This window comes from Gracilinanus agilis, chromosome 2 (assembly GCF_016433145.1).
Source record: "Gracilinanus agilis isolate LMUSP501 chromosome 2, AgileGrace, whole genome shotgun sequence".
Classification (NCBI taxonomy): Eukaryota; Metazoa; Chordata; class Mammalia; order Didelphimorphia; family Didelphidae; genus Gracilinanus; species Gracilinanus agilis.
In genome coordinates this window covers 18,031,565-18,057,098 of record NC_058131.1, presented here as the reverse complement: position 1 = coordinate 18,057,098, position 25,534 = coordinate 18,031,565, and the positions used below count along the sequence as shown (strand labels likewise).

The 25,534-nt window shown below is 40.4% G+C and overlaps 1 protein-coding gene across 1 annotated transcript in view; it reads left to right on the top strand.

The window, feature by feature from the left end:
• Positions 1–25,231, top strand: part of LOC123234480 (OX-2 membrane glycoprotein-like) — a 30,395-nt gene extending 5,164 nt beyond the window's left edge. The window contains exons 3-5 of the mRNA XM_044660379.1: positions 20,924–21,226; positions 23,194–23,321; positions 25,136–25,231. Coding sequence (XP_044516314.1) covers positions 20,924–21,226; positions 23,194–23,321; positions 25,136–25,231 — 527 coding nt within the window. The remainder of the gene's footprint in view (positions 1–20,923; positions 21,227–23,193; positions 23,322–25,135) is intronic.
• Positions 25,232–25,534: the final 303 nt, after the last annotated feature.

The following is a 25,534-nucleotide window of genomic DNA, read 5'->3' as shown; positions in this document are numbered from 1 at the left end:
TATATATATATATATATATATATATATATATATATATATATATATTTATATTCTACGTTAACTCTATTAGAGAAATAGACTCACGAGCCAAGGAAATGTATTCAGGCAGTACCAGGGAAAGACACAAAATAAATCATTTACATGCTTTCCCCCCCATATTCAGTTTCTGCTGCATCCATCCATCCATCTAGCTATCCTTCCATCTTTCTACTTACCTATCTCTCCACCTATTATTTTTCTATCTACCTATCTACCTACCTACCTGTCTACCTATCCATTCACCTATTATCTTCTAACTACATATCCATCCCTCTATTCTTTATCTGCCCTTCTATTTATTCATCCATTATCTATTTCTACCTATGTACTTACCTCTCTTTCCATCCATAAATTACCCACCTATTCATACCTATGTATCCATCCATCTGTTTATTCATTTACCTGTTTATTCATTCACTAACTTGATGTTCTATTTACTTATTTATTTACTATTTTGTTTATTTACTTTTATTTATCATTTTAACCGTTTCATTATTTTCCACTTGTTAGTTACTTATATATTTGTTTATTCATTTTGCTGCTTGGTGTATTCATAAGCTCTAAGGAGGCAAAACAACTTTTAAGACCTACTAGAACTACTCTACTCAATTTACAGAGGAGGAGATCAGAACCCAGAGGGTTGCAGTTTCTTGTCCTTAAAAATAGAGTGTAAGTGACAGAATCAGGACTTGAACTCAGGTTTCCAGACTCGAAGGCCAATGTTCTTTTTAAAATGTTAGGCAGAAGAGGTTACATTTTATCATAAAGGCAATAGAGATCCAAAAAAGTTTTTTGAGTAGAGAAGTGACATATTCATATATATGTACACTAAATGCAAAGTCACTTGAATGGACAATAGCATATGGTACTGATTGAAGAGGAAACATTTGATCTATGACTTGGTGGAAGTTAGAGTTCCTAAGAGACACACATGAGGAGAGAGAACATTCCAGGCAAGGGAAAACTATAAGAAGACTATTTGGATAGTCCTCTCTTTAGGACAGAGTCTGCTCTTTTCTACAGTCCTCATCAGTAATATGGGAGTATTAATAATAGCCCCTCCCTCCCAGGGTCATGGTGAGGATCAAATTAGATAATGATTGGAAAGTGCTTAGCATAGTTGCTTGGCACACAGTAGGTGCTATATCAATGCTTGAAAAATAGTCTGATGAGGCTCTGAGCTAGGCAAATGACTGTACAAAATGCAAGAAAGGGATATATAAAAATGAGGCTTTTCCTAGATGACATTCTCTTCACTGAAGACCCTTCCCATAAAAATCATTTTGTGGATCTAGCCAAGGAAGGAGCTGATTAGCTTGTACTACAGCTCATGTCAGCCTATGAGAAAGATTCTTCTTTTACCCTGAGATATTTGGGATGCTTAGCCCATAACACCATTTTAACATCCCATTAAAACCAGGCCCCAAATAGAAATGATAAAATGTAAGGCAGGTAATGATGGGATTTCCATCTCTTGAACTCAGAATATGGCAGTTAGTTTGACCACATCTTTTCCTCCTTCCCTTGCCCCCCTCAGCCTTACAAAAGGGGATCTTCTCTTTATACCTCATTCATTCCCACACTCCAGATTTGGAATTGGGCAGCTTTAGGACCAGGGCTGGTTTACCTTGCCCTGTGTGTACCTTACCCTTTCAAAAGTTCATTTCTTCTTGTGTGGAATATGGAAGGTAGGGTGGGGTGATGGCTATAATATTGAACTTGGGGTCAAGAACAGCTGGGTTTGAATGGAAATATGAGCTCCTGGAGGAAAGCAACCTTTGTTTGCCTGGCTTTGTAAAAAAATTTGGGATCCAAAGAAATATGGTTTCCTGGCAAGGATGGTGAGTAACTTGAAAAAATGGAACAGAAGGGCAACTAGGTGGCTCAGAAGATAGATGGTCAACACTTTAGCCCAGTGCTTCACTCCTAGTAAGTTCTTAATAAATTCTTGTTGACAGGTTGATTCTAATATTGCCTTAGATACCGACTGCCTCTGTGGCCCTGGGCAAGTCACTTGTTCCCTTTGCCTCAGTTTCCTCCTCTGTCAAATGAGGTGATGAAGGAAATGGTGAACCACTCAAGTATCTTTGCCAAGATAACTCCAAATGGGTTCACAGAGAGTCAGACATGGCTCAAACAAATGAAGAAAACCAACAAAATCTGCAAACCTTATAGCACTATAGAAACATTACACAAGATGATTTAAAATTGTTCTTGTTTCTTAAACTCATGAATATAGAGGGAATAATGTGAGAGAACAAATCTATACATAGTCTTCCTCCCTAGAGGGTATAGGCTCCACAGGTTCATAAGACCAGTCTCTGACAAGTGTGAAAGTCAAGACATTCATTTGGGGAAGATTTTGGGGATGCATAAGGGTATACAGTACTAAAACATACCTTAAAGGTATATTTTAGCATTCTATTTCATAGATGGGGAAGCTGAGGAAGCTTTTGTTGAAAGAGAATCAAAAGGCCTAACTAATTATTCCACCTTTCCTGCTTACTACTTGTATAGTCTTGGGCAAATCAATTTATCGTTCTGTGACTCAATTTCCTCAATTGTAAAATGAGGAGTTTGGCTTAAATGATCTCTGAGGTTTCTTCTAGTTCTAAGCTTGTGATCTAAGCTTGATTAAAGAAATCAAGCTGAGCTGGAAAGTCACTTCCTATAATTCTTTCACCTAATTTTTCAATACTCAGGCTACTGAGTTGTGTCAGCAGATAATGGGATTAAAAGTCACTGGTAGCTCCTGTCACACCTTACCAAAGTGTCTCAGTGATTACTTTTCTCTGTGTAGAAGATCATGTCACTAAAATGATGGGGAAGAGAATTAGGGAAACTTTTTGGGCAAGGGAAAATCTACTGTATCATCATTTCGATTTCTTGGAACTTCAAACTGAAAATGAAATTTTTTTAACTTGGTAGGGTAACACCCACTCTGCTTCCTTAATGTGTGTGGGCTGGAGTTGGGGAGAAAGAAAGCCCAACTGATGTCTTTCCAGTAACAAGAGCCATAATGACCATGACCCAGAGGGAAACATTCAGAGGGTGGGGATTCCAGATTGGAAAGATACTGTCAAGAGTCAGGAAGGTTTGAAGTGATGAGAGAAGGAAAAAGAAGCCAAGGTGTGGGTTAAGATGTGAGTAGTGTAGTGCAAATGAGAATACTGAGCCTGAAGTCAGATTACTTCATTGAACCTCAGTTTCCCCATCTGTTAACTCCCCCTCTCCCCTTGCAGTGATCTGAGATTGAAATGAAATAACTTTATGGAAAAATTATTGAAAACTTTAAAGCACTATGCAAATTCCAGTTATTTTTTATTATTGTAAAGGGATTTGTTTCCCCATCAGTTTACCCCAAACCTTTGCCTTGAATATGCAACATGATTATCAGACCTGAAAATAAAGTGGTGGAGATCAGATATTCTTGGAGAAAAAAAAACAAGCAAACAAGTTCATTCCTAGCTAGGGGCAAATCAACAGTTTATTTTTATGTAGTACTACCTTAACATATTGATTTCTTCATTTTGGATGGGAAAAACTGAGACATAGAGAAACTGAGTGACTTGTCTAGGGTCAGTCATTGAGTATCTGAGGATCTGAATCTACCTCTGAAAGAGTAAGAAATAAGACTGTTCTCTAACCTGGGTTAATCAATCAATCAATCAGTATGTATTTATTTGCTCTGCTAAGTGCTATTTATCAGCCCTGTGCCTGATGCTGGGCATATTAAACCAAAAACCAATAAAGAAACAATTTCTACACTCAAGGATCCATATTCTATTAGAATTGGCAGATGGATGCACATAGATAGATAGATAGATAGATAGATAGATAGATAGATAGATAGATAGAAAGATGGATGGATGGATAGCTAGCTAGCTAGCTAGCTAGATGGATGGATGGATGGATAGATAGGTAGATAGATGATAGATATATAGATAGATAGAAAGAAAGATTGATGGATAGATAGATAGATAGATAGATAGAAAGATAGATTGAAAGATGGATGGATGGATACCTAGCTAGCTAGATGGATGGATAGATGGATGGATGAATAGATAGATAGATAGATAGATAGATAGATAGATAGATAGATAGATAGATAGATAGATAGATAGATATGGATAGACTGATAGAGAGTTAAGGAGACAGAAGGATAGATAGATATAGATGGAAAGACTGATAGACAGATAGATAGACAGATAGATAGATAAAATAGATGCATAAATAAATTCATTTACATGGTGTTCATGGAATTGGGGCAGTTTTGTGCTATTAAAGCTTATTAGGTTAAAATTATGCTAAGACTTTTGGGATATCAAAAGTATATCCATAATTCATACCTACATATATACATATATATATATGTGTGTGTGTGTATACAAATATAGATATAGCTACATCTATGTAAATTACTTATTTTATATGCCAAATGTTTATGTAGAGATATACATGATGTGGTGTGAGTGTGTGTGAGTGTGTGTGTGTGTGTGTGTGTGTGTGTGTGTGTGTGTGTGTACATGCTAGAGAAGACCATTTTTTGAGAAGAGGCACACCAGCTGAGCAGAGGGAGAGTGGCCTTTTGGTCATGCTCTGATCCAATTCTTCTTGGAAATACTTAAAATGACTTGGCTAATCCTGTGTTTTTGGGCACATTGCCCAATACTTGGGTGACTCATGGTCTTTCCAGTATAGCAATATGATCAAAGTCCCATGACCCCAGAGAACAAACTTGCATGTGCCAGAGTTCCTGAAGACTCTGCACTTTTCCTCAGGTGGGGACTTCTTGCAAGAGAAGTTGTGGAAATTCTGCGATCCTATTTTTATCATGGGAAGGATTTTAACAGGTTGGCTAATGCCATAGCTGTAACACTGGAAGGGGGCTCAGAGTTCATCTAATGCAATCTCTTTATTTTATAGATGAAGAAACTGAGGCTCAGAGAGGGCCTTGTGAACCTTCTCTGAACCTGTCTAAGTTCACAAAGATAATAAAGGGCATTTCTGAAGTCTGAGTTCAGTTTCTCAGGCCACCAATTAAAATCTCTTTCCATTGCTCTGTATTCTTTCTCACTTTGGAGGCTTAAGGCTTCCCCATTTCTTCCCAGGCTTTATTCACATTATATCCTTTTGAGAATATAAACTCCTTGAGGTCAAGGACTATTTCCTATTTGACATTCTATCTCAATTATTTGATTCTTTTGAAATAAATCAGCATGGGTTCGGGGTATAGCCTCAGCCAGTGATGGGCAAACTTTTCAAAGAGGGGGCCAAAGGAAAGGAAATGCTCATCTGTCAGTCTGTTTCTAAGGCAGCTCTTTCGAAGTTTCCTTGTATTGTATCCTACTCATTGTATTTATCAGATTAGGAATAATGTCGCACTCAGCAAGATAGAACATTTCAGGGGGCTGCATCAAGCTGGCGGGCTGTAGTTTGCCCATCACTGGCCTAGGGGCTTCCATCTATTTCCCCAGTTTGCTTTTCATGGAAATCAAGCTGAGGATTTGAACTCTGGGTATGTTGGTGACTTCAAGTGTGTGCCCTCCAAAGATGCAGAGGAGTTAGTAAGTTCTTGGGGAATCTATAGTGTTGGCTAATATTAGAGAGGCAAAGTTATGGGTATCTTTATAGTGAACATTCCTCCCATAGATGAGCTTAACTAGATGGCCTCCAAAGCCTCTTCTGGGTCTCAAATTCTATGATTATGGAGCTCCAAGGAAATATGATTTCCTGGCAAGGAGGGGAAATGACTTTTCAAAAATGGTACAGAAAGGCAGCTAAATGGCTCAGTGGATCAGAGAGCCAGGACTGGAGATAGGAGGTCCTGGGTTCAAATCTGACCTCAGACATTTCTTAGCTGTTTGATCCTGGGCAAGTCACTTAATCCCCATTGCCTAGCCCTTACCTTTCTTCTGCATTGTAACTAATGTTTAGAATTGATTCTAAGACAGAAAGTAAGGCTTTTTAAAATGTAATTTAATTAAAAAATGTTTATATATTCAGCATGAAGGAGAAAGGAAGATGTATAAGAAATATTGGGACTATTTCTCTAAATCCCCATAATTATCTTTGAGAAATGACTTGCTTTGATAACGATTATTGTTCATTTGTTTCAATTGTGCCCAGCTCTTTGTGACCCCACTTGGAGTTTTCTTGGCAAAGATGTTGGAGTCGTTTTCCATTTCCTTCTTTAGTTCATTTTACAGATGAGGAAACTGAGGCAAATAGGCTAAAATCATTTACCCAGAGTCACACAGCTAGTAAGTTTCTGAGACCAGCTTTGAATCAGGAAGATGAGTCTTCCTAATTCCAGGTCCAGCCCATTATCCACTGTGCCACTTAATTACCTCTAAGGTGTTATAAAAAAGATGGAACTGAGAAGATCTGAGCCCCAGACTGCCTCTGCAATTCACTAGTTTTGTGACCCCAGACAAGTGGATTAATCTCTCTGAGCATCTAACCAGTAATGCCTATCTCACAGGGTTGTTGTAAGGCTCTCATGATGCCCTGTATGAAAAGTGTTTTATAACATTTAAATTACGGTGTGATCCATTGATCAAGAAGCATTTACTAAGTATCTACTCAATGCCAGACACTATGCTAGGCATCAGGAGGTACAAGAAAAAAAATGGACATAGTTCTTGCCCCTAAAGAGTTTATAGAGTGGGAGGAGAATCATAATCTCAGTCTCTCTCTGTCTCTGTCTGTCTGGCTCTCCTAATATATACCCACACTGAATATAAGGTGATTTGAGGGGAAAGCACTAGTGATTAGTGGTATTAGAAAAGGTCATCTGTAAGAGTTCTTGTGTCTTGAAACCAGATGGTAATTTGGAGAGATTGAGAGGAGCGAGGGGTGCCTTCCAGGTTTAGGGGCCAGCCTGTTCAAAAAAACAAAACAAAAGGAAACGATCTAGAACTGATACAGATTTTGCTAGCAGCATATATTTATTGTCCTTGAAAAATGAATTTGTTAAAATTTATCATTATCCTCTAGTTCTTTCCAAAGACAACACTGCCATCCTATGTCTCCTCTGCTAAAATCATTCCCTTAAATCAGCACTGTTATTATCAGAACAATCTCAATGTTTAATAAATGGAAAATACTGAAGCCTTTAATGTATTTATTAATAACACAATTTTCTACATAGTATTCCTAGGTCTTTATTATATTACTGTCATCCACTTTATATATTAAGGATAATGATGGAAAATTATTCTTTTTTATCATAATGGAAAGTAAAGAAAATAATGTTCTGTGCCAGTAAAAGACCACTCCCTGCCCCCAGAAAATCATGGAGGAGTTTGGTAGAGTGCTTTATGAAAGGAATAGCAAGAAGGTCAATTTGGTTGAATAGAAATATGAATGGAGAAGTGAAATATAGAAAGGTTGGTGGAGGCCAGGTTGTAAAGGGCTTTGAATGACAGATGGAAGAATTTAGTTCATTTCCTGGAGATAATATGGAGCCTCTGGATTTTATTGAGCATAAGGTGTAAGACAAGGTTAGATTTGTTCATTAGGTAGATTAGTTTCATGGATGCATGGAGAATAGATTGGAAAGACTAAAGACTTTGAAGAAAAGAGACCAAGGAAGAGGCTACTGCAATGGGTGATTAAGTAGATAGAATGGTCCTTTTCCTTCCCTTCCCTTCCCTCTCCTTTTAGACTAGAAATGATGGACTCAGGGGGAAGCTAGGTTATGCAGTGGATGGAGAGCCAGGCCTGGAGATTGGAGGTCCTGGGTTCAAATCTGACCTCAGACACTTTCTAGCTAGAATCCTGGGCAAGTCACTTAACCCCTATTGCCTAGCTCTTCTCACTCTTATGCCTTAGGGTCAATGTTGACTCTAAGAGGGAAAGTAAACATTATTAAAAAATAATTTAGGAGATGGATATGTCATTGAAGAGGACACACTATATACCAGAGATTTTGTGCAGGTAAGAATGACAACAGTTAGCAACTGATGAGCTGTGGGAATGAGGCAGAGTAATCAAGGATGACACAAGGTGGTGAACCTGGATAAATGAGCTGAGCAAGTTCAGAGGACTGGTGAGTTCAGAAGCAAACAAGATGAGTTCAGTTTTAGCCACATCGAGTTTGAGATACCTGGGAGGTAACCAGGTGGAAATGTCCACTAGACCTGTGGTGGCAAACCTATGGCTTGCATGCCAGAGGAGCACTCAGAGCCCTCTCTGTGGGCACACACACCATCACTCACCAGAGTTTGTTACCAGAAAGCCAGAGGGACTGGGGCTGAGCTTCAAACTTCCCCCTCTCCATACATGCCTGAGGACATTTCTCACATCATCTACCCCTCTGCCCAGAGCCCAAAGGGATTGCTTCCTCCCTCCCCTGTCTGGGGCAAAGTGGAGGGTGGGGAGAAGGAGGAGAATTGGGGTGTGGCATTTCATCTCTTAAAGATCTGCAATCACAACACTAAGGCAGTTGTGCAAGCCAGTGGTGGAGAGTGGAGATGAGGAAAAGTAACTGCCTCTCTCTCTAGGAACCATAACAAAGTCAGGAATCTAAACAGGGAACTGCCCAGAATTCTATTTGCAGCAAAGATCAGTGTTCATGAAGAGAAGGAGTGAGGCAGGACTTCAGATCTCTAAGGAAGAGGGTAGAAGCCTTTTGTTTTGTTTTCTTTTTCCTAAGCAGGGTAAATAGGAAATAAAGGATAGGCAAGCAAAAAAAAATTTATCTGATCTCAGTTAGCAGGAGGGTTAGCTGGGAATTTGAAAATATTCGTCTGTGGTAGATTTTTGATTGAGATTACTGAGTCATTTCAGTCGTGTCTGACTCTTTGTCACTTCATTTGGGGTTTTCTTATCCAAGATACTGGACTGCTTTGTCATTTTCTTCTCCAGCTCATTTTACAGATGAGGAACTGAGATAAACAGGGTTAAGTGACTTGTCTAGGGTCACACACTTAGTAAGTATCTTAGGCCAGATTTGAACTGATGAAGATCAAAATTCCTAAATTCAGGACCGGCACTGCATCAAATCCTGGTTCCAATTTTTCTAAACTGTGAGACTTTAGAGAAGTTAATCCAGGTCTCAGAACTCTGTATTTATCTCCATAAAATGGGAGTAAAAATAATCACATCACCCTCCTTCCAGGGTTCTTAAGAAGAAAGGACTGGGTAAACCTTAATTAAAATAACTAAAGAAATGGACCTTATTTCTAATATAATAGAATAGAAATGTCTTCCAAGTAGAAAAGAATGCAGTCTTCTGAACGGGAAAGCAGAAACCTCAGTGTGTTGGAGGGATGGGTATATTTTCACTTTCACCTACTCCTTGTTTACCATGTTAATTTGCCATTGTACTCTCTGCCTGGGATGGAAATGTCTGTGAGGGGGCAGCTGGGTTGCTCAGTGGACTGAGAGCCAGGCCAAGAGAAGGGAGGTCCTAGGTTCAAATGTGACCTCAGACACTTCCCAGCCGTGTGACCCTGGGCAAGTCACTTGACCCCCATTGCCTACCCTTACCATTCTTCTGCCTTGGAGCCAATACACAGTATTGACTCCAAGACAGAAGGTAAGGGTTTAAAAAAAGAAAGAAATGTCTGTGAGACAATGAGAAATAGTGGAATCCAGAACTGGTTTTGGCTAAACAAGTCCTGCCTCTTGACACTAAATCAGTGGGCAAATATGAGTAAATCATTTAGCCTTTCTGAGGCTCAGTTTCCTTATCTGTAAAATGAAGTAGATGCACAATATCATCTCTAAGATTCACTCCAGTTTTCTCATTTGTCAAAGCAAAGTTTAAGGTAAAGAGTCCTGGACTTGAAGTCAGAAAGTTCTAGGTTTGACTCTTGCTTCTGACACTTATGAGCTGAGTCACCTTGACCCAACTGAGTTTTCTGGGTTTCAGTTTCCTCATATGCAAAATGAGAAAACTGGACTAATTGGCTTCTCAGGTTCCATTTGAGTCTCAATTTATTACATTTAATTATTTATATTTATGGTTAATTATATTCAATTTATTATGTATTTTCATGTGCACCCTGGACAAATCATTGAACAATGTTGTATTTCAAGTTCCTCAACTATCAAATAATGGGCCAGAACTCCTTGGCCATTAAGATATCATCCAGATCTCAATCTATCCTCCTGTGATGCTAGGGCTCAATACCCCTCAGTTTTTTCATCTATAAGATGAAAATAATAAGTTACCTTTAGTACCTACTAAATGTACCCATCCCTCCAATACACTGAGGTTTCTGCTTTCCCATTCAGAAGACTGCATTCTTTTCTACTTGGAAGACATTTCTACTAGCAATAAGGTCTATATCTTTAGTTATTGTAATTAAGGTTTGCCCAGTCCTTTCGTCTTCTTTATTTTTTTAACCCTTAACTTCTGTGTATTGGCTCCTTGGTGGAAGAGTGGTAAGGGTGGGCAAAGGGGGTCAAGTGACTTGCCCAGGGTCACACAGCTGGGAAGTGTCTGAGGCCAGATTTGAACCTGGGACCTCCCGTCTCTAGGCCTGACTCTCAATCCACTGAGCAACCCAGCTGCCCCCTTAGTCCTTTCTTCTTAAGAACCCTGGAAGGATGGTAGTGTGATTCTTTTTACTCCCATCTTATAGATGGGTATACTGAGCTCTGAGATCTGGATGAACTTGTCTAAGGTCTCACAACTAGAATGAGGTTTAACTGAAAGCTTAAGTGGTTTCTAAAGATCAGCCTGGTTCTTGTGGTCTAACCTTTGGCTACCAGGAAGCTTCTTTGCAATCCAGCCCAGAAGATTCTAGAAATGTTTTGGGTGGCAAAAAATAACTCCTTTCCAAAAGTCCCAACTGGGGAAGGGAGGGTGAAAGAGGCATCCCAAAGTTCTCATCTGTTTAAGGCTGAAAGAGTCAAAACTGTCAATAGAAAAGAAGAGAAGAACAGCAGGCTTGGAAACACTGTTGGAGATGGCAAGAGCTCGAAGACAGGGAGGAAGAGGAAAGGAACAGTTTTGGAGTTATTGGAAGGGAAAAAAAAGAAAAAAAAGACTCATTTGAGGAAATGTAGATGAGGCTTCGGAATGAGATGATAGAGGCTAATGGAAATGGTCACTGGAACCGGTTTAACACTTAAGCAGCAGGAGAAAGGCAAGGGGAAATCAGGAGAGAACTAATAAAGAGCAATAGACAATCATTGACTAATGCAATCAAAATGTGGAGGATTTTGATAAAATACAATGAATAATAATAATAATAATGATAATAAAATACAAAAAATGGACGCACACACATAATTTTATATCACTTCCACTTTCCTATATATATGTCTACTGATCCCTTTGCAAGAGATAATCTTTTATGAGAAGGAATTTGAAAAGTGGCAGAAATGAACACTCCAGCAAAACTAACCGAGATATCAAAAAGTGAATCATGGTTTAATAGGGTTTGTTGCAAGATGTCATAGAGGAGCAAAACAATCTTCTTGGCCTATAGAATATCTGGGAGGCATGATTTATGGGGGAGAACCCTCAGAGGACTGAAAGCCACGTATGAGTCCATAATATAATATGGTAGTCAAAAAAACTAGTGTATTCTTAGGTTATTAAATACACACTATTGGGGGCAGCTGGGTGGCTCAGTGGATTGAGAGCCAGGCCTAGAGACCTTCAGGGGGTCTTGCATTTGAATCTGGTCTCAGACACTTCCTAGTCATGTGACCCTGGGCAAGTCACTTAACTCCCATTGCCTACCCCTTACCACTCTTCTGCCTTGGAGCCAATACACAGTATTGATTCTAAGGTGGAAGGTGAGGGGTTAATAAATAAATACACACTGTTATTTTGATTATTAAGTGTATTAAAAGAGATGTAGGGGCTGCTAGGTGGCATAGTGAATAGTTCTAAGCCTAGAGAATAGAGGCCCTGGATTCAAATCTGACCCTTTCTTAGTTATGTGACCCTGAGCAAATCCCCAAACCCCAATCTCCTAGCCTTTACTGTTCTTCTACTTTGAACCAGTGCTTAGTATTGATTATAATACAGAAAGTAAGGGTTTAAAAAAAGAAAAGAGAGATGTAGTAGGCAGGGAAGATGATCATCTCTCTGCTTTTTCCCCAGGCTATATCATATTTGGATTATTGTTTTCTCTCCTGGGCAGTACATAGTGTTAGTCAATCATTTTGCAATCGTGTTTGAGTCTCCATGACCGCATTTGGGGTTTTCTTGACAAAAATACTGGAGCAGTTCATCTTTTCCTTCTGTAGTTTATTTTACAGATGAAGAAACTGAGGCAAAGTTAAGTGACTCACCCAGTATCTCACAGCTAGGAAGTGTCTGAGGCCAGATTTGAACTCAGAAAGAGGAGTCTTGAGAGCAGTTGGGTAGCTCAGTGGATTGAGAACCAGGCCTAGAGATGAGAGGTCCTGGGTTCAAATTTGACCTCAGACACTTCCCAAGTATGTGACCCTGGGCAAGTCACTCAAGTGACTTAAGACCCCATTCCCTAGCTCTTACCATTCTTCTGCATTAGAACCAATACACAGTATTAATTCTAAGATGGAAGGTAAGGGTTTAAAAAAAAGAAGAGGAATCTTTGTAATCCCAAGCTGAGTGCTCTGTTCATTGTGCTACCTAGCTGCCCTATTACATAGTAAGATGGACAATCACAAGGAGTTAGAGGTGGCCTGCCAGAATGACTTCATAGTTGGCCCCAGAGCCAATATTTCTGGGCAAATCACATCACCCACAACACCCAGGCAACTTTCTACGATGATGGATGGAAGAGATAGTGTCACTTTGCCTTGGAAAAGGGGCTTTCCTCACTGGGAATGTTCTATATCAATGAAATCCCAGAAGCATCCTTCTCCCTACAAGGAGAATGTTCCTAGGAGGGCAAACAAGGTGTTAAAGGGCTCAAGTTCATGCCATAAGAAATAGAGGTAGTAAGAGGCTGCTGTGGATAGAACACTGGGAACAGAGTCAGGAGGAGCTGAGTTCAAATTCAACTTCAGGCACTTGGGCAAGTCACTTTACCTCTGGCCACCTCAGTTTCCTCAATCATAAAATAGCATCTGCCTCACAGGGATGATTAAATGAGTTAACATTTGTTAAGGGCTCAGCACAGTGTTTCCATACTTCCTCTGTGTCCTTTGCCAATTTATTCTCTATTTCCAGAATAAAACATTGGTTCAAATCCTATCAATGACACTTTTGGTTGTAGTTTGTTTGTTATTTTTTTTTCAGTCATGTCGTACTCTCTAAGAGCCCATTAGAGTTTTCTTGGGCAAGATACTGGCATGGTTTACCATTTCCTTCTCCAACTCATTTTACAGAGGAGTAAACTCAGGCGAACAGGGTTAAGTGACTTGCCCAGAATCATACAGCTAGTGAATGTCTGAGGCTAGATTTGAACTCCAGGACCAGAGCCTCCCTGGGCCTTAGTTTCCTTAGCTAAAACAAACAAACAAACAATCAAGTCTGGGCAAGATAACCTCTGAGTTCCCTTCTTTTTAGACCTGGAAATACTAGAGATCCTGACCTTGTCCCCTGACTACTTCAAAAATGTCACAAACTTTCTTAGCTTCATTTTTCTCAATTGTAAAATAAAGGACTTGGAGTAGATACTGAGCATCCTAGAGTAGAAAGAGCATTGATTCTTGGTCAGAGTATGGAGGTTCAAGCCCAACCTCTGGTACTACCCAAGCCCCTTAGCTTCCTGGCTTCAGTTTTCTCATCTATCCAAAAGGAAGGGAATTGAACTAAGTGGCCTCTGAGATCCTGTCAAGGTCTTTCTGCTTATGGTCACAATCATTCTCTCAGGCTCTGCAAAGCTGCTCTTGCCAAGAAAGCTATATATTTGTCATCCTAGAGATAAGAAACAATTAGCAAGTGAAAGGTGTGACAGAGATATTTTTAAGCACTGGTCTAAGAGTCAGCAGACCTGGGTTCTAATTCTGGTGATGTCACCAATCAGCTGCTTGACCTTAGACCAGTCACTTCCCTTGACTTTATATTTGGGACTCCAAGATCTCTATCCATTACCGTAAATTATTGTTTATGCTTTACATAGCTGACCTAGTGTGTGTTGTGCTGGGAAGTCATCAAGTTGCTGCTGAGGAAAGATGCTGACCAAGAGAAATAGGAGGAAGAGGGTGGAGGTCTCCAGGGTCAAGGTCTTAGGAAGGGAAGACCCTACTGGAGAGGCAATATGATGCTGTAGAAAGAGCACGAGGCCAAGAGTGAAGGGAGCTGCCTTCCTGTTGGGTTCTACTATTGGTTAACTGAGTAACTATGAGGAAATCACTGCATGTCTTTGACTTCCTTGATGAATTATTAGTTATATTAATTAATGTCATTAATTTATTAATATAACAAATAAAATATATTAAAAACTAATACATAAAATTAATTGATTAATTAACTTCCTTAATAATTAGAGTAAAAATAATAGTAATAGCTAACATTTCTGTAATACTTACTGTGTGCCAGGCACTGTGCCAAGCCTTTTATAATTACTATATCATTCATTAACTGGGTGACCATGAGGAAAGCCTTGTACATCTCTGAGCATTAATTTCCTTAATAATAATGAAAATAATAATAATAGCTAATATTTACAGAGCACTTACTGTGACCTAGACCCTGTACTAAGCCTTTTACAACTTTCATATCATTTTCTTCTCATAACAATGCTGGGAGCTAGATGCTATTATTATCCCCATTTAATAGATAGGGAAAATGAGGCTTGAAGAGATTCAGAGACTTGCCCTAGGTTATTTATCTAGTGATGAGTTGAGGCCGAATTTGAACTCAGGTCTTCATGACCCCCAAGCCCAGAATTCTATCCATGATGCTTCCTACAAAAGAGGAAGTGAGGGGGTCAGGGTCATGGCAAGATATTAACTTCTAGGTCACTTCTAATTCCTAAAATCTCCAGCTGGGAATAAAATCATAAAATGTTCCAACAATGTCAGAGCTTGAGGGCCTGGGACATTCATTTTGTGAATATCCTCGACTGGTTTTGGTTCCATTTATGTGCCGGGCATGGTGCCAGGCTCTAGGGGGATTCAAGGACAGAAGCAGAACAAAGATGGTAGACTAGATCATTATCAAGAGAAGCAACATATGAACGTATAACCAACTGATGTTTATCAAAGGGCAGGCTGCTCCTAGGCTCACTAAGGACGGGCAGACTAGGAGCACAACCAAGCTTCTACAATGGGATCAGGCCTATGAGTGGCCCATGCCTTTCCAACTTGGGTTAAAGAAGGAGACAAGGTCTCTACAACCAAAAAAACAAACTCTGAATGATAAAAAGCAAGTGAGGAAGGTTGGGTGGACTAGGGAAAAGGGCAATGAGTTCAGTCTTGGAAATAGTTTGAGATGCCCAAAACATCCCTAAAAATTGATGTCTGGAACCATGAAGACAAACCTGGGCTGGCTAAGCAGACTTCAGAGTGCATGGTGTGGCAAGGGGAATGACACACTCAGCTCCAATAGGGAAGTAGTTGTGTGGTCAGTCCTTCCCGTAGAGCAGGGTTGTGTGGTCCCCTGCTCAGTTTCTGCTGTCAAGTCACACTAGAGTGAGAAGGGCTCCTTAGACTTCCCAAATGTTCATTCTAAAGATTCTATAAACATGTGTTAAGTGCCTACTGGGTGCCAGTCAATGTGCTAAGCACTTGGGATACAAATACAAAGAAGAAAGATAATCTCTGCCCTCGAGGCTCTTCCACTTCAATGGATCCTAGAAGACAACACAGAAAAGGAAGCTGCAAAGGGAAGAGATGAGGAAATACACCTAGACATGAGAAGAGACTTGTCTGAAGCCACATGGGTGGCAGTCAGGATTCAAACTCAGACCATCTGACTCTAATCTCAGTATTTTTTTTAAATTAATAAAGCAGTGTGTGACCCTGGGAAAGTCACTTAACCCCCATTGCCTACTCCTTACCTCTCTTCTGTTTTAGAAGTCATACACAGCATTGATTATAAGATAAGTGTAAGATCATAAGAGAAGAGTTTTTTTTTTAGATTTAAATATCTTAATTATTTAGAAAAAATTTTCCATGGTTACATGATTCCTGTTTTTACTTTCACCCCCCCCCATATCCAATGTGCATTTCCACTGGTTTTATAATGTGTGATCAGTCAAGACTTATTTACATATGTTATATTGAATCTCAATGACAATAAAGAACCTTTGATCACCATCCAGATTAATGGGGAATGTATCAATGGGATCATTGATACAGGGGCAGATATTAGTTGTTTAAAGGATCTTTATTGATAGTTGCATTGGTGTGGTCATTTAGTGTCTACATCCATCAATCAAGCAGAAAGCATCTTTAAAAAAATTAGTTAATTTATTTCTTTGTTACATGAAAATATCCAGGTAACTCCCTCTCTCCCTCTCCTCTCCCATTAGAGAAGGCATTATTTAATAAAAAGAAATATGCACATGTAAAACAATGCCTTCTTTCTGTTGGTTCTTTATTAAGTACTTACTGTAGGCTAGGCATACTGTCTCTTACTGGGGAGACAAAGAAGAGTAAAATAGTCCCTGCCCTCGAGTAGTTTCATTCCCCTAGTCTGTCTATCACCAGACTTTTGTTAAGTGCCTATGATGTGCCAGAAGCTCTGCCCCAGTGGGCACTGACACATGAAAACGTAACGGATTCTACCCTCCAGGAGCATCATATCATGTTTATAGATATGAAGTAAAGCGTATATGCAAAAGAAATCCATAGTGATTCCTTTGGGGGAGAACAAGATATGAAAAAAAAGTCAGGGAAGGGTTTTTGAAGGAGGGAGCATTTGCGCTGAGCCTTGAAGTGAGCTACAGAATCTGGAGATGAGGGAGAGCATTCCTGTCATGGGACACTGACTGCAAAGACCCAGAGGCAGTAGAGAGGAATTTACTTTTTTCTTGTAGTTGTTTCAGTCATGTCCAAATCTTTGTGGTCCCATTTGAGGTTTTCTTGGTAAAGATCCTGGAGTGGTTCACTATTTCCTTCTCCACTCATTTTACAGAAAAGAAAACTGAGGCAAGCAGGGTTAAGTAACTTGCCCAGAGTCACATAGAGTGACTGGAATCACATTTAAACTTTGATCTTCCTAACTCCAAGCCCAGTGCTCTATTTACTGAGCTGCCTAGATGCCTCGATAATGTACTATAGTATAACAGAAACAGCAAATAGTCCAGTTTGTCAAGAACACAGAGAATATAAAGAGAAGTAAACTAAAATGAATGTGGAGAGACAGTTTAGAGCCAGATTATGAAGGACTTTAAAATCCAGACCTAGAAGTCCATCTCTTTCCTTATAAGTGGAGGAAGCAGCTAAGAAGCTTGGTGGACAGAGATCTGGGCCTAAAGTCTGGAAGTCTTGAGTTCAAATCCTGCCTCAGACACTTACTAGCTAGCTATGTGACCCTGGCCAAGTTCTTCCATCTCTCTTTGTCTTAATCCACTGGAGAAAGAAACAGTAAACCACTCCAATATCTGCCAAGAAAAGCCCATGGGGTCAGCATGGTTTTTGGAGTCACAAAGAGTTGGACATGGTTAAACAACCACAAAGATACATGAGGAGCTATTCTAAGTACTGTTGCCCTCAAGCAGCACCCATTCCCTGGAGGAAATAGAGGATATGTGTATAAAGCCTATGCCAAATGCCTCTGAACACGGAACCTGACGACTTTGGTTTGAATTTTAATTCAGATATGTGGCAGCTATGGCACCTCCAGCCAGTGGCTTTTGGAAGGCTCTCTATAATATGGAAGAATAATACACGGTTTACTTATCTCTTATGGCTGTTGAAGGGAAAGTACATTGTCAGTCTTAAAGTGAAAATATGTATGTTAGCTATTATTATGATGAGATGAGGACTGCGCTGGACCAGCCAGCCATGGTGTGGGGTAAATGAGAGCAGAGGGACTTTGAAGAGTTTTACCCTTGCTTTCTTCCCTTCCCAGCTCCCATTCACAATTATCAGCAGATTTCTCGTCCCTCCTAAAAGAAGAGAGGGGCTGGGGACAGCTAGATGGCTCAGAGGATTGAGAGCTAAGCTAGGATCTGGGAGGTCTAGAAAGTGACTTACTTCATCCCTATTGCCTAGCCCTAACAGACCTTGCCTTGGAAACTATGCATAATTTTGATTCTAAGATAGAAGGCGAGGGGTTAAAAAAAAGGAAGAAGGAGGGGTGAACAAAAGCAGGAGATGATAAATAGTGATTCCTGCTGGCATGGGTCAGGGAAGAAAATACCAAGTGTCACTGAGGACATATGGGGACTTCCTGAGAGGATCAGCAGTTGAGTGGATTTACATGTAAAGGGGATGTTTATCCTGAAAGAAAAAAGACCAAAGAGAATACGAGCTCAAGTTTGATTACTTTTTTGAAGGATCTGGCTGCTCTTGGAAGCAGGGACTTGGTTGACTGGGTCCCAAAGGGCAGAGCTGGGGCTCACTGGGTCCATGTTACAACGAGACAGGTTTGGCTAGATGCAATTACAGCTCTTCCAACAATTAGAGCTGTCCCAAAGTAGAGTATGCTGCCTTGGGAAGTACCCAACTCTCCCATATTTGAGCTCACCAAGTAGAGGTTGAATGGCCACTTGCAGAGTATATTGTAGAGAGGATTCTTGTTCGGATGCTATCCATGGTCCTTTCCACAGAAGAAAGTCTATGGCTAATCAATAAATCAATCAATCAATTGATATTGATTGAGCCCTTACTGTGTAACATGTGTGCTACTAGGTGCCAGGTATAGGAAGAAGAACAAAGAATCAAATGATCTTTATTTTCAAAAAGTCATATATTAATGTAATTCTTGGGTAGTCATGAATAGGTAAGCTAGCTACTCCCTGTATCCTTGTTCTAACATTCAGGTCAATGGAATCTCAAAGAGGATGAATGACTCCCTCTTGACCATCCTTGAACCCTATTACTGGCCAAGTTTAGGAAATGGCTTTGATCCATTTTCTTGTAGCTTACTGGAGGGGATGAGGAGTCCTAGACAGTCTTTTTCAAAGGTTTTCAGACAAAAATGTTTAGGATAAGAAGGACTCTTTGGAAGGTATCTGGTTCATCTTGCTCTTCCTCAACATGACCTATAAACCTTTTTTTTTTAAAAGAGTCTCTTCTATGGATTGAGAGCCAGGCCTAGAGATGGGAGGTCCTAGGTTCAAGTCCGGCCTCAGACACTTCCCAGTTGTGTGACCCTGGGCAAGTCACTTGATCTCCATTGCCCACCCTTAATACTCCTCCACCTATGAGCCAATACAAAGAAGTTAAGGGTTTAAAAAAAGAGTCTCTTCTAGTCTTTTCTTAGAGAAGATGATGCCTAATAGATTAATGACACTGAGTCCAACCCTAAAGCAGAGGCAAGGAAGCATAGTACTCACTTCCAAACATTATAGAGCTCCAAGTCTAGTTTCAGAAAGATGGTTTCTTATACATGAAAACTCCACCAAAATTAAGATATGCTATGGGGCATCTAGTGTCCTATGGGGCAGCCAGTCAGTGTCCCAGAAGTTCACCAGAGGGGATCCATCAAAGACTAGAAGTATTCAAGAAGGCTCCAGACACTTGAGAGACTTTCTCTTCTAGGCAATCAGTAAACAAGTACATTTAAAGGGCTTTTTTATTTCCTAATTACTGTAGATTTAATTTTAAAAAGGCAAAGGCATGGTCCCTGCCTCCATGGAACTCACATTCTAATGGTGGAGTTAAAATCTAATAATGAAGTTAAAAAAAGAAGACATCTACAGAGCACATAGAAGGTCATCTCAGAGAGGGAAGATCTAACAGTAGCAGGACTGGAAAAGGTTTCCTTAATGTTAAAGGAAGCTAAGAGAAAGCATTCCAGGCATGGAGGACAGGCAATGCAGAGGCCCAGAGGTGGGAGATGGATTGCTGTGTGTGGAACTGAAAGAAGGTCAGTGTTACTGGATTACTGGGTGGCATAAAGTGGAAAGTGTAAGAAGAATGGGAAGGCAGAGAGGCCAGGTTATGAACCCCCTGATTTGACAGGTGAAGAAACAATTGACTTAAGAGGTAAAGAGGCATTCCCATGGTCTCACAGCTAGTAAATGTTGGGGGAGAACTCAAATCTAGGTCTTTCTGACTCCAGTTTTTGCTTTTTTTTCACTAAACCATATTTGGCACAAAATAATTTTAAGGAAATGTCAAAAGTCTATGTGGGAGTGTTAGGGGGATGGGGTTCCCCTCCATTTCTCACTGATAGAGCAAAGATTTCACTTTTATAATTAGAGAAGAACTTAATTTCAGATGTGGTGGCCTCTCTCTTTCCCATGGGGCCTGCTCAGTGGAAATTCAAGGACTGTTCCTGGAACCTTTGCCTGGGCATGTTTAATACAAGGCCCTGGGGATAGAGAGATGCTGCCCAGTGCTGGAAAAGGGACTCAGAGGCCACCTCTCACAATGAGTATCTGAACTAAAACCTCAAGATCAAACTCAACAAATGATCAGTCAGTCTTTGCTTGGAGACCTCCAATACTGGAGAACCTGCCATCTCCCAGTAGTGCCTCCTTTACTTTGGGGCAACTCTAATTGTTAGGGAGTTTTCTTTGTTTTGTTTTCTCATCTCAAAGTTAAACCTCCCTCTTCGCAACTTCCCCACATTGTTTCCAATTCTGTCTTCTGTGGCCAAGGAGAAAAAGTCTAATTCTTTCCCATACAATCCCTCCAAATGACATGAAATGAAATATAGCTATCAGGCTCTCCTGCCACCCCATGTCCTCCCCTAACCATTCTTTCTAGGCTGAACATCCAGATTTCTTCAACTGAGCTCTGTGGGTGTGAATTCAAGGGTTTAACTCTTGCAGTACCAGTAGAGTGGCCTGGGAGTGGGGTTTGGTGAGGCTGAAGCTTCAGTCCCTTCAGGATTTTTAACTGGGGCTCTCTATTGTACCAACAGCCATCTCAGAACCTCAGGTGGATGCCCAGTTCCTGACTGGGGAAGAAGGGGAAGTACTGGTTGCAAGCTGCTCTGTGACAGGAAAACCAGCCCCTGAGATCACTTGGGACTTGCCAGATGGCTTAGTGGTGACCCCACATCTGTCACATGTTTGGAACCCTGACAAGACCGTGACCATCATCAGCAACTTCACCTATGTACGTGCCCAGCTTCCCCAGAAATGGACAACAATGTGTTTGATTCGCCACCCAATCCTCAATATAGGGATTGAACTGAAGGATCCATCCCAGGAAAGTACTACTGGTATGTCTGTCCTACTTATGGAGGGGCAAGAGGATGTGGAAATAACTTGGGGGGGGGGAGAGGTGAGCTAGAAAGGGTATCTGAGTCTGTCTAGTCCAAGCCTCCCATTTTAGAGATGAGGTATCTGCTCTCCAGAAACAACAACAACAGGAATTTGGCCAAGGTCATACTGGTGAGGAATTGAATATTTGAACCCAAGTTTTTGGGGGGCTGTGCTCACTGAGCATTTCTTTCCATCACATGATGCTTCCACCCAAGACCACACACTAAGCTTTACAAGCCATATACAAGTATTGATCATGCCTGGTTCTCAGATAGGATAGTATCTCCTACTAAGAGCCCTCTTCTAGTCTAATCTGGATTGAAAACATCTTTCTGCTCCTCTTGTTGAACTGGGGGATTTAATGGATGGCAAGCTCAGTAGGAGACAACAGTGTAAAGTGGTACCAACTCTAACCCAGCTTCCTTAATCAGTTAAAGTACTCTTAGTCTGCATTAAGGGAGCAGGACCTTCCAAGAATCAGGAGAGAATGGGACTCAGTGACTGTTCCACTGTACTCTGATCTAGGCAGATTATGTCAAAAGTACTCTGATTGGTCATTTTTTAAACCCTTACTTTTACTGTCTTAGAATCAGTATTAAGCATCAGTTCCAATGCAGAAGAACAGTAAGGGCTAGGTAAGTGGTGTGAAATTACTTGCTCAGGGTCACACAGCTTGGAAATGTCTGAGGCTAGCTTTGAACTCAAGACCTCCCATCTCTGGGCCTGGCTCTTTATCCACTGAGCCCCCTAGCAATCCCTAATTGATCTTTTCTGGGTATCACTTTTATGAAAGGCACTGATGAATGGGAATAGGTCCAAAGTCCTTATTTTACTGATGAGGAACCTGCACTCCAATGAGCTGGAGTGTCTTTTTCATGGCTTCACATGTAATAAGTTATACAGGGAGAATTTGAATTCAAATCCTCTGGCTGTAAAGCCCATGCTCTTTCTACTACACCACACTCACTCTCTTAGGTCTTGAGGATTTGGTGAGGGAATGGAAAATGTTTAGCTTGAAGAACAGGAAACAAGAGAGATGGTGGAGGGCAGGCAGAAAGGAGATCTTGATACACTCATTTAAGTTCTTTAAGAGCTCTCAAGCAGAAGGAGGGTGGGATTCTTTCCTATCTGGTACAAGAAGGGCCAAAAATAATGAAGAGGAAAAAGAGACATGAATGCTTGATAGGAGGGGGTGGGAAAAGGCAACAGTTAGGGTTAACCAGAACTGGCATGGGTTATGCCAATATAGAATGTTTCCCACCTTATGCCAGGGCTCTTGCAAAGTAATTTTTTGGGTTAGAACCCAGTAAGATGGTGAATGTTGATGCTCCTTCCAACTCTGAAATCCTTTGCTTTTTTGCCTCTATGACCTTCCAATTACCCTCATTGCTAACCTAGCCACATGTCACGACTTCCCTTTATTCAACCACACCTACTCTAGTTTCATGGGGATCTGAAACAAGCACCCAGCTTGCCTTCATTTTAGTAATCCTGTATTGCTTATAAGAAACTCCCAGGTCCTCCTTAGCATGGAGACAGCAAGGTTTTGTTAAAAAAAAGAACTGAATTTGGAAGCTAATACTAAAATATAATCAAGTAGGGTCCCTCAGCAGGGTTACTACAAAACAGTTTAAACCTCTGCTCTCTCTGTGTTTAGGTCCCTTCTTGTCTAGATTGAATATCCCATTACTCTCTTTTGTCCTCAGTTTCCTCACTTGTAAAATGAGGATGTTGGGATAGATGGCCTCTTGGGTCCCTTCTAGTTCTAGGTCTATGGTTCTAGATTTAATGTTACATTTTATGATCCTGTCCTACAAAGATGGTCAATAAGTAAGTCTTATTAACCTCCTACTCTGTGCTGGGCAGTATGCTAAGCACCTGGACCCTGTAGCCTCCCTTACCTTCTAATTCTCTTATGTTCCAGGTAGTCAAGTGATCCTCTGTGTTTCCTTAGTTTCTGTGAGCATCATCGTCTCCCTGCTGGTACTCTGTTTTTGCTGTTTACAGAAGCAAAAAATGGGCACCCACAAAGTAAATGAAGATCTGCTCGTGGTAAATATGAACATTTCTCACCCAAAGGGCTTCCTGGTGCCCATGGCCATCCTGCTTGTTTTTGGGAGGAAGTAGTATAAAATGCTGTTTGGAAGGTTAGAGGGATTGGAGGTTGGGGAGTAAAACTGCTCTGTTCTTGGAGCTGGGGAAGATCTGGCTTCTAATCTTGTCTTAGGCATTTAATAATCAAGAGACCCTAGGCAAGTCACTTTTCCCCTCTGAGTTGGAAGGTAAGAATAGATGCAATAGATCAAAGAAAAGATTATTTTTAAAGCAAACTCAATCTTATTGTCTAAGTAAAATGAGGTGATGTATGCTGGGCTGGCACACTGCCCCATGCTATACAAATCTCAGTTAGGATACCGATCCTCAAAGAGTTTTCAGTCCAGTTGGAGAACTAAGACAAAAGAGCTAGGTAGACTCTGGCTGTTATATGGTAAATATGGGCATTAGAGAGTATCAAAGCTAATTTATTTACTAAGTTCCCTGGAGGGGACTTAAGCACAAGTTACAGCTAAAGGAGTTGCAAAGAAAGCATTGATGATGGTGATGATAAAAATAACATTTTTAACTTGAAAGTTTAAAAAGTGTTGCACATATATTATCTCATTTATTTCTCATTACAATTCTCTGAAGTTGATGCTCTCATTATACTCTTTTTTTCAGAATTGGAAACTGAGGCACACAGAGTTTAAATGACCTGTTAAGGGTCTTATAACTAGTAAATATATGAGGCAGGATTTTGAACCTAGGATTTTCTGATTCTAATTCCAGTAATCTCTCATTTACTCCATTCTAACTCCCTAGTTTATCTCTAATGTCATTTTCGGCTCTAGACTTAGAGTCCTGGGACCTTCAGATTAGGGAAGTCCCATGTGGGAGAAGTGATGTGCTAATATAGAAAAAGCATTTCTTTCTGGAGTCAAAGGGCATAGGGAGCATCCCATCTCTGGTGCTTAATGCCTATGTGACCTTGGGGAAATCATTTATCTTTTCCAGGCCTCAGTTTCCTCATCTGTAAAATTATGGGGTTGAACTAGATGGCCTTTAAGCCTCCTTACAATTCTAAATCTATGAATGTAGGCAATCAAGAGGAATGAAGTAACTGCCTAAGGTCATAGAGACCAAAAATAGTGGAACAGGAATTTGAAATCACATCTTCTGATTTCAAATGTTTCTGACATTCCCCTGATGTTCAGTCATTTCAGTTATATCCAAATCTGTGCCCCCATTTGGGGTTTTCTTGGCAAAGATATTAGAGTGGTTTGCCATTTCCTTCTCCAGATAATTTTATCGAAAAGGAAACTGAGGCAAACAGGTTAAGTGACTTACTCAGGATTATATAGCTAGTAAGTGCCCGAGACCAGATTCAAACTCAGGAAGATGAGTCTTTCTGTCTTCAGGTCCCATGTTCCATCCACTGAGTCCCCTAGATTCCCCACCATTGCCTTCATAATAAGATTTATATCGTGTGTATATGGAGATCACGCCCAACTCCTTTGTTTTACAAAAAAGGAAATTTAATGACTTGTTCAAGGTCCTTCATGGAACACTCCTCTATTTGTGGCACAGTTTGAGACCCCTTCTAGTGCCTTGACTCCAACAAAATATCTTTTTGCTTGCCCCATAATGGGACAGCTTTGTTTTCTCATCTGTCCACTGCCAACTCCAGATGAATTTATTCCCATTCTGAGTCAATGAAAGCTAGGAAATGATTATTTATGGAATTAATTTCATTTCGATTTTTAAAAACAAAATAAAAGCCAACAAATAATGGAGTGCTCATAAAATTCACCCATCTTGTCTTCTAGCAGGCTGTCTCTTGGATTACTACAAGGGTCTGCTGTAGGAGGTACTCAACCAAAGTTCCTGCCAATATCACCAAATCACAACGGACTTGGAATGTATAACCTTTCTTGGTATTGATATAGGAAGTACTCTCAAATTTGTACTCAGCTATTGTTTGTAAGCTGAGAAAGAAATTCTAGGGACGTTGCCCAAGACTATGCAACTTTAGGGGTTCATCTGGAACACTCTCACATGTTGCTGAAGTTTCCGTGATTGAGTAATGGTCTCAGTCTTGTCCTTTGTACAGAATGCTCTTGGAACTTTCTAGTGCACCGGTGTTCTCGTGATTCTGGTAGCTTCCTCCAATGATCTGAACTGAGACAGACTAATGAATCCACACCTGCTGTTTCAAAGCCATTCTTATT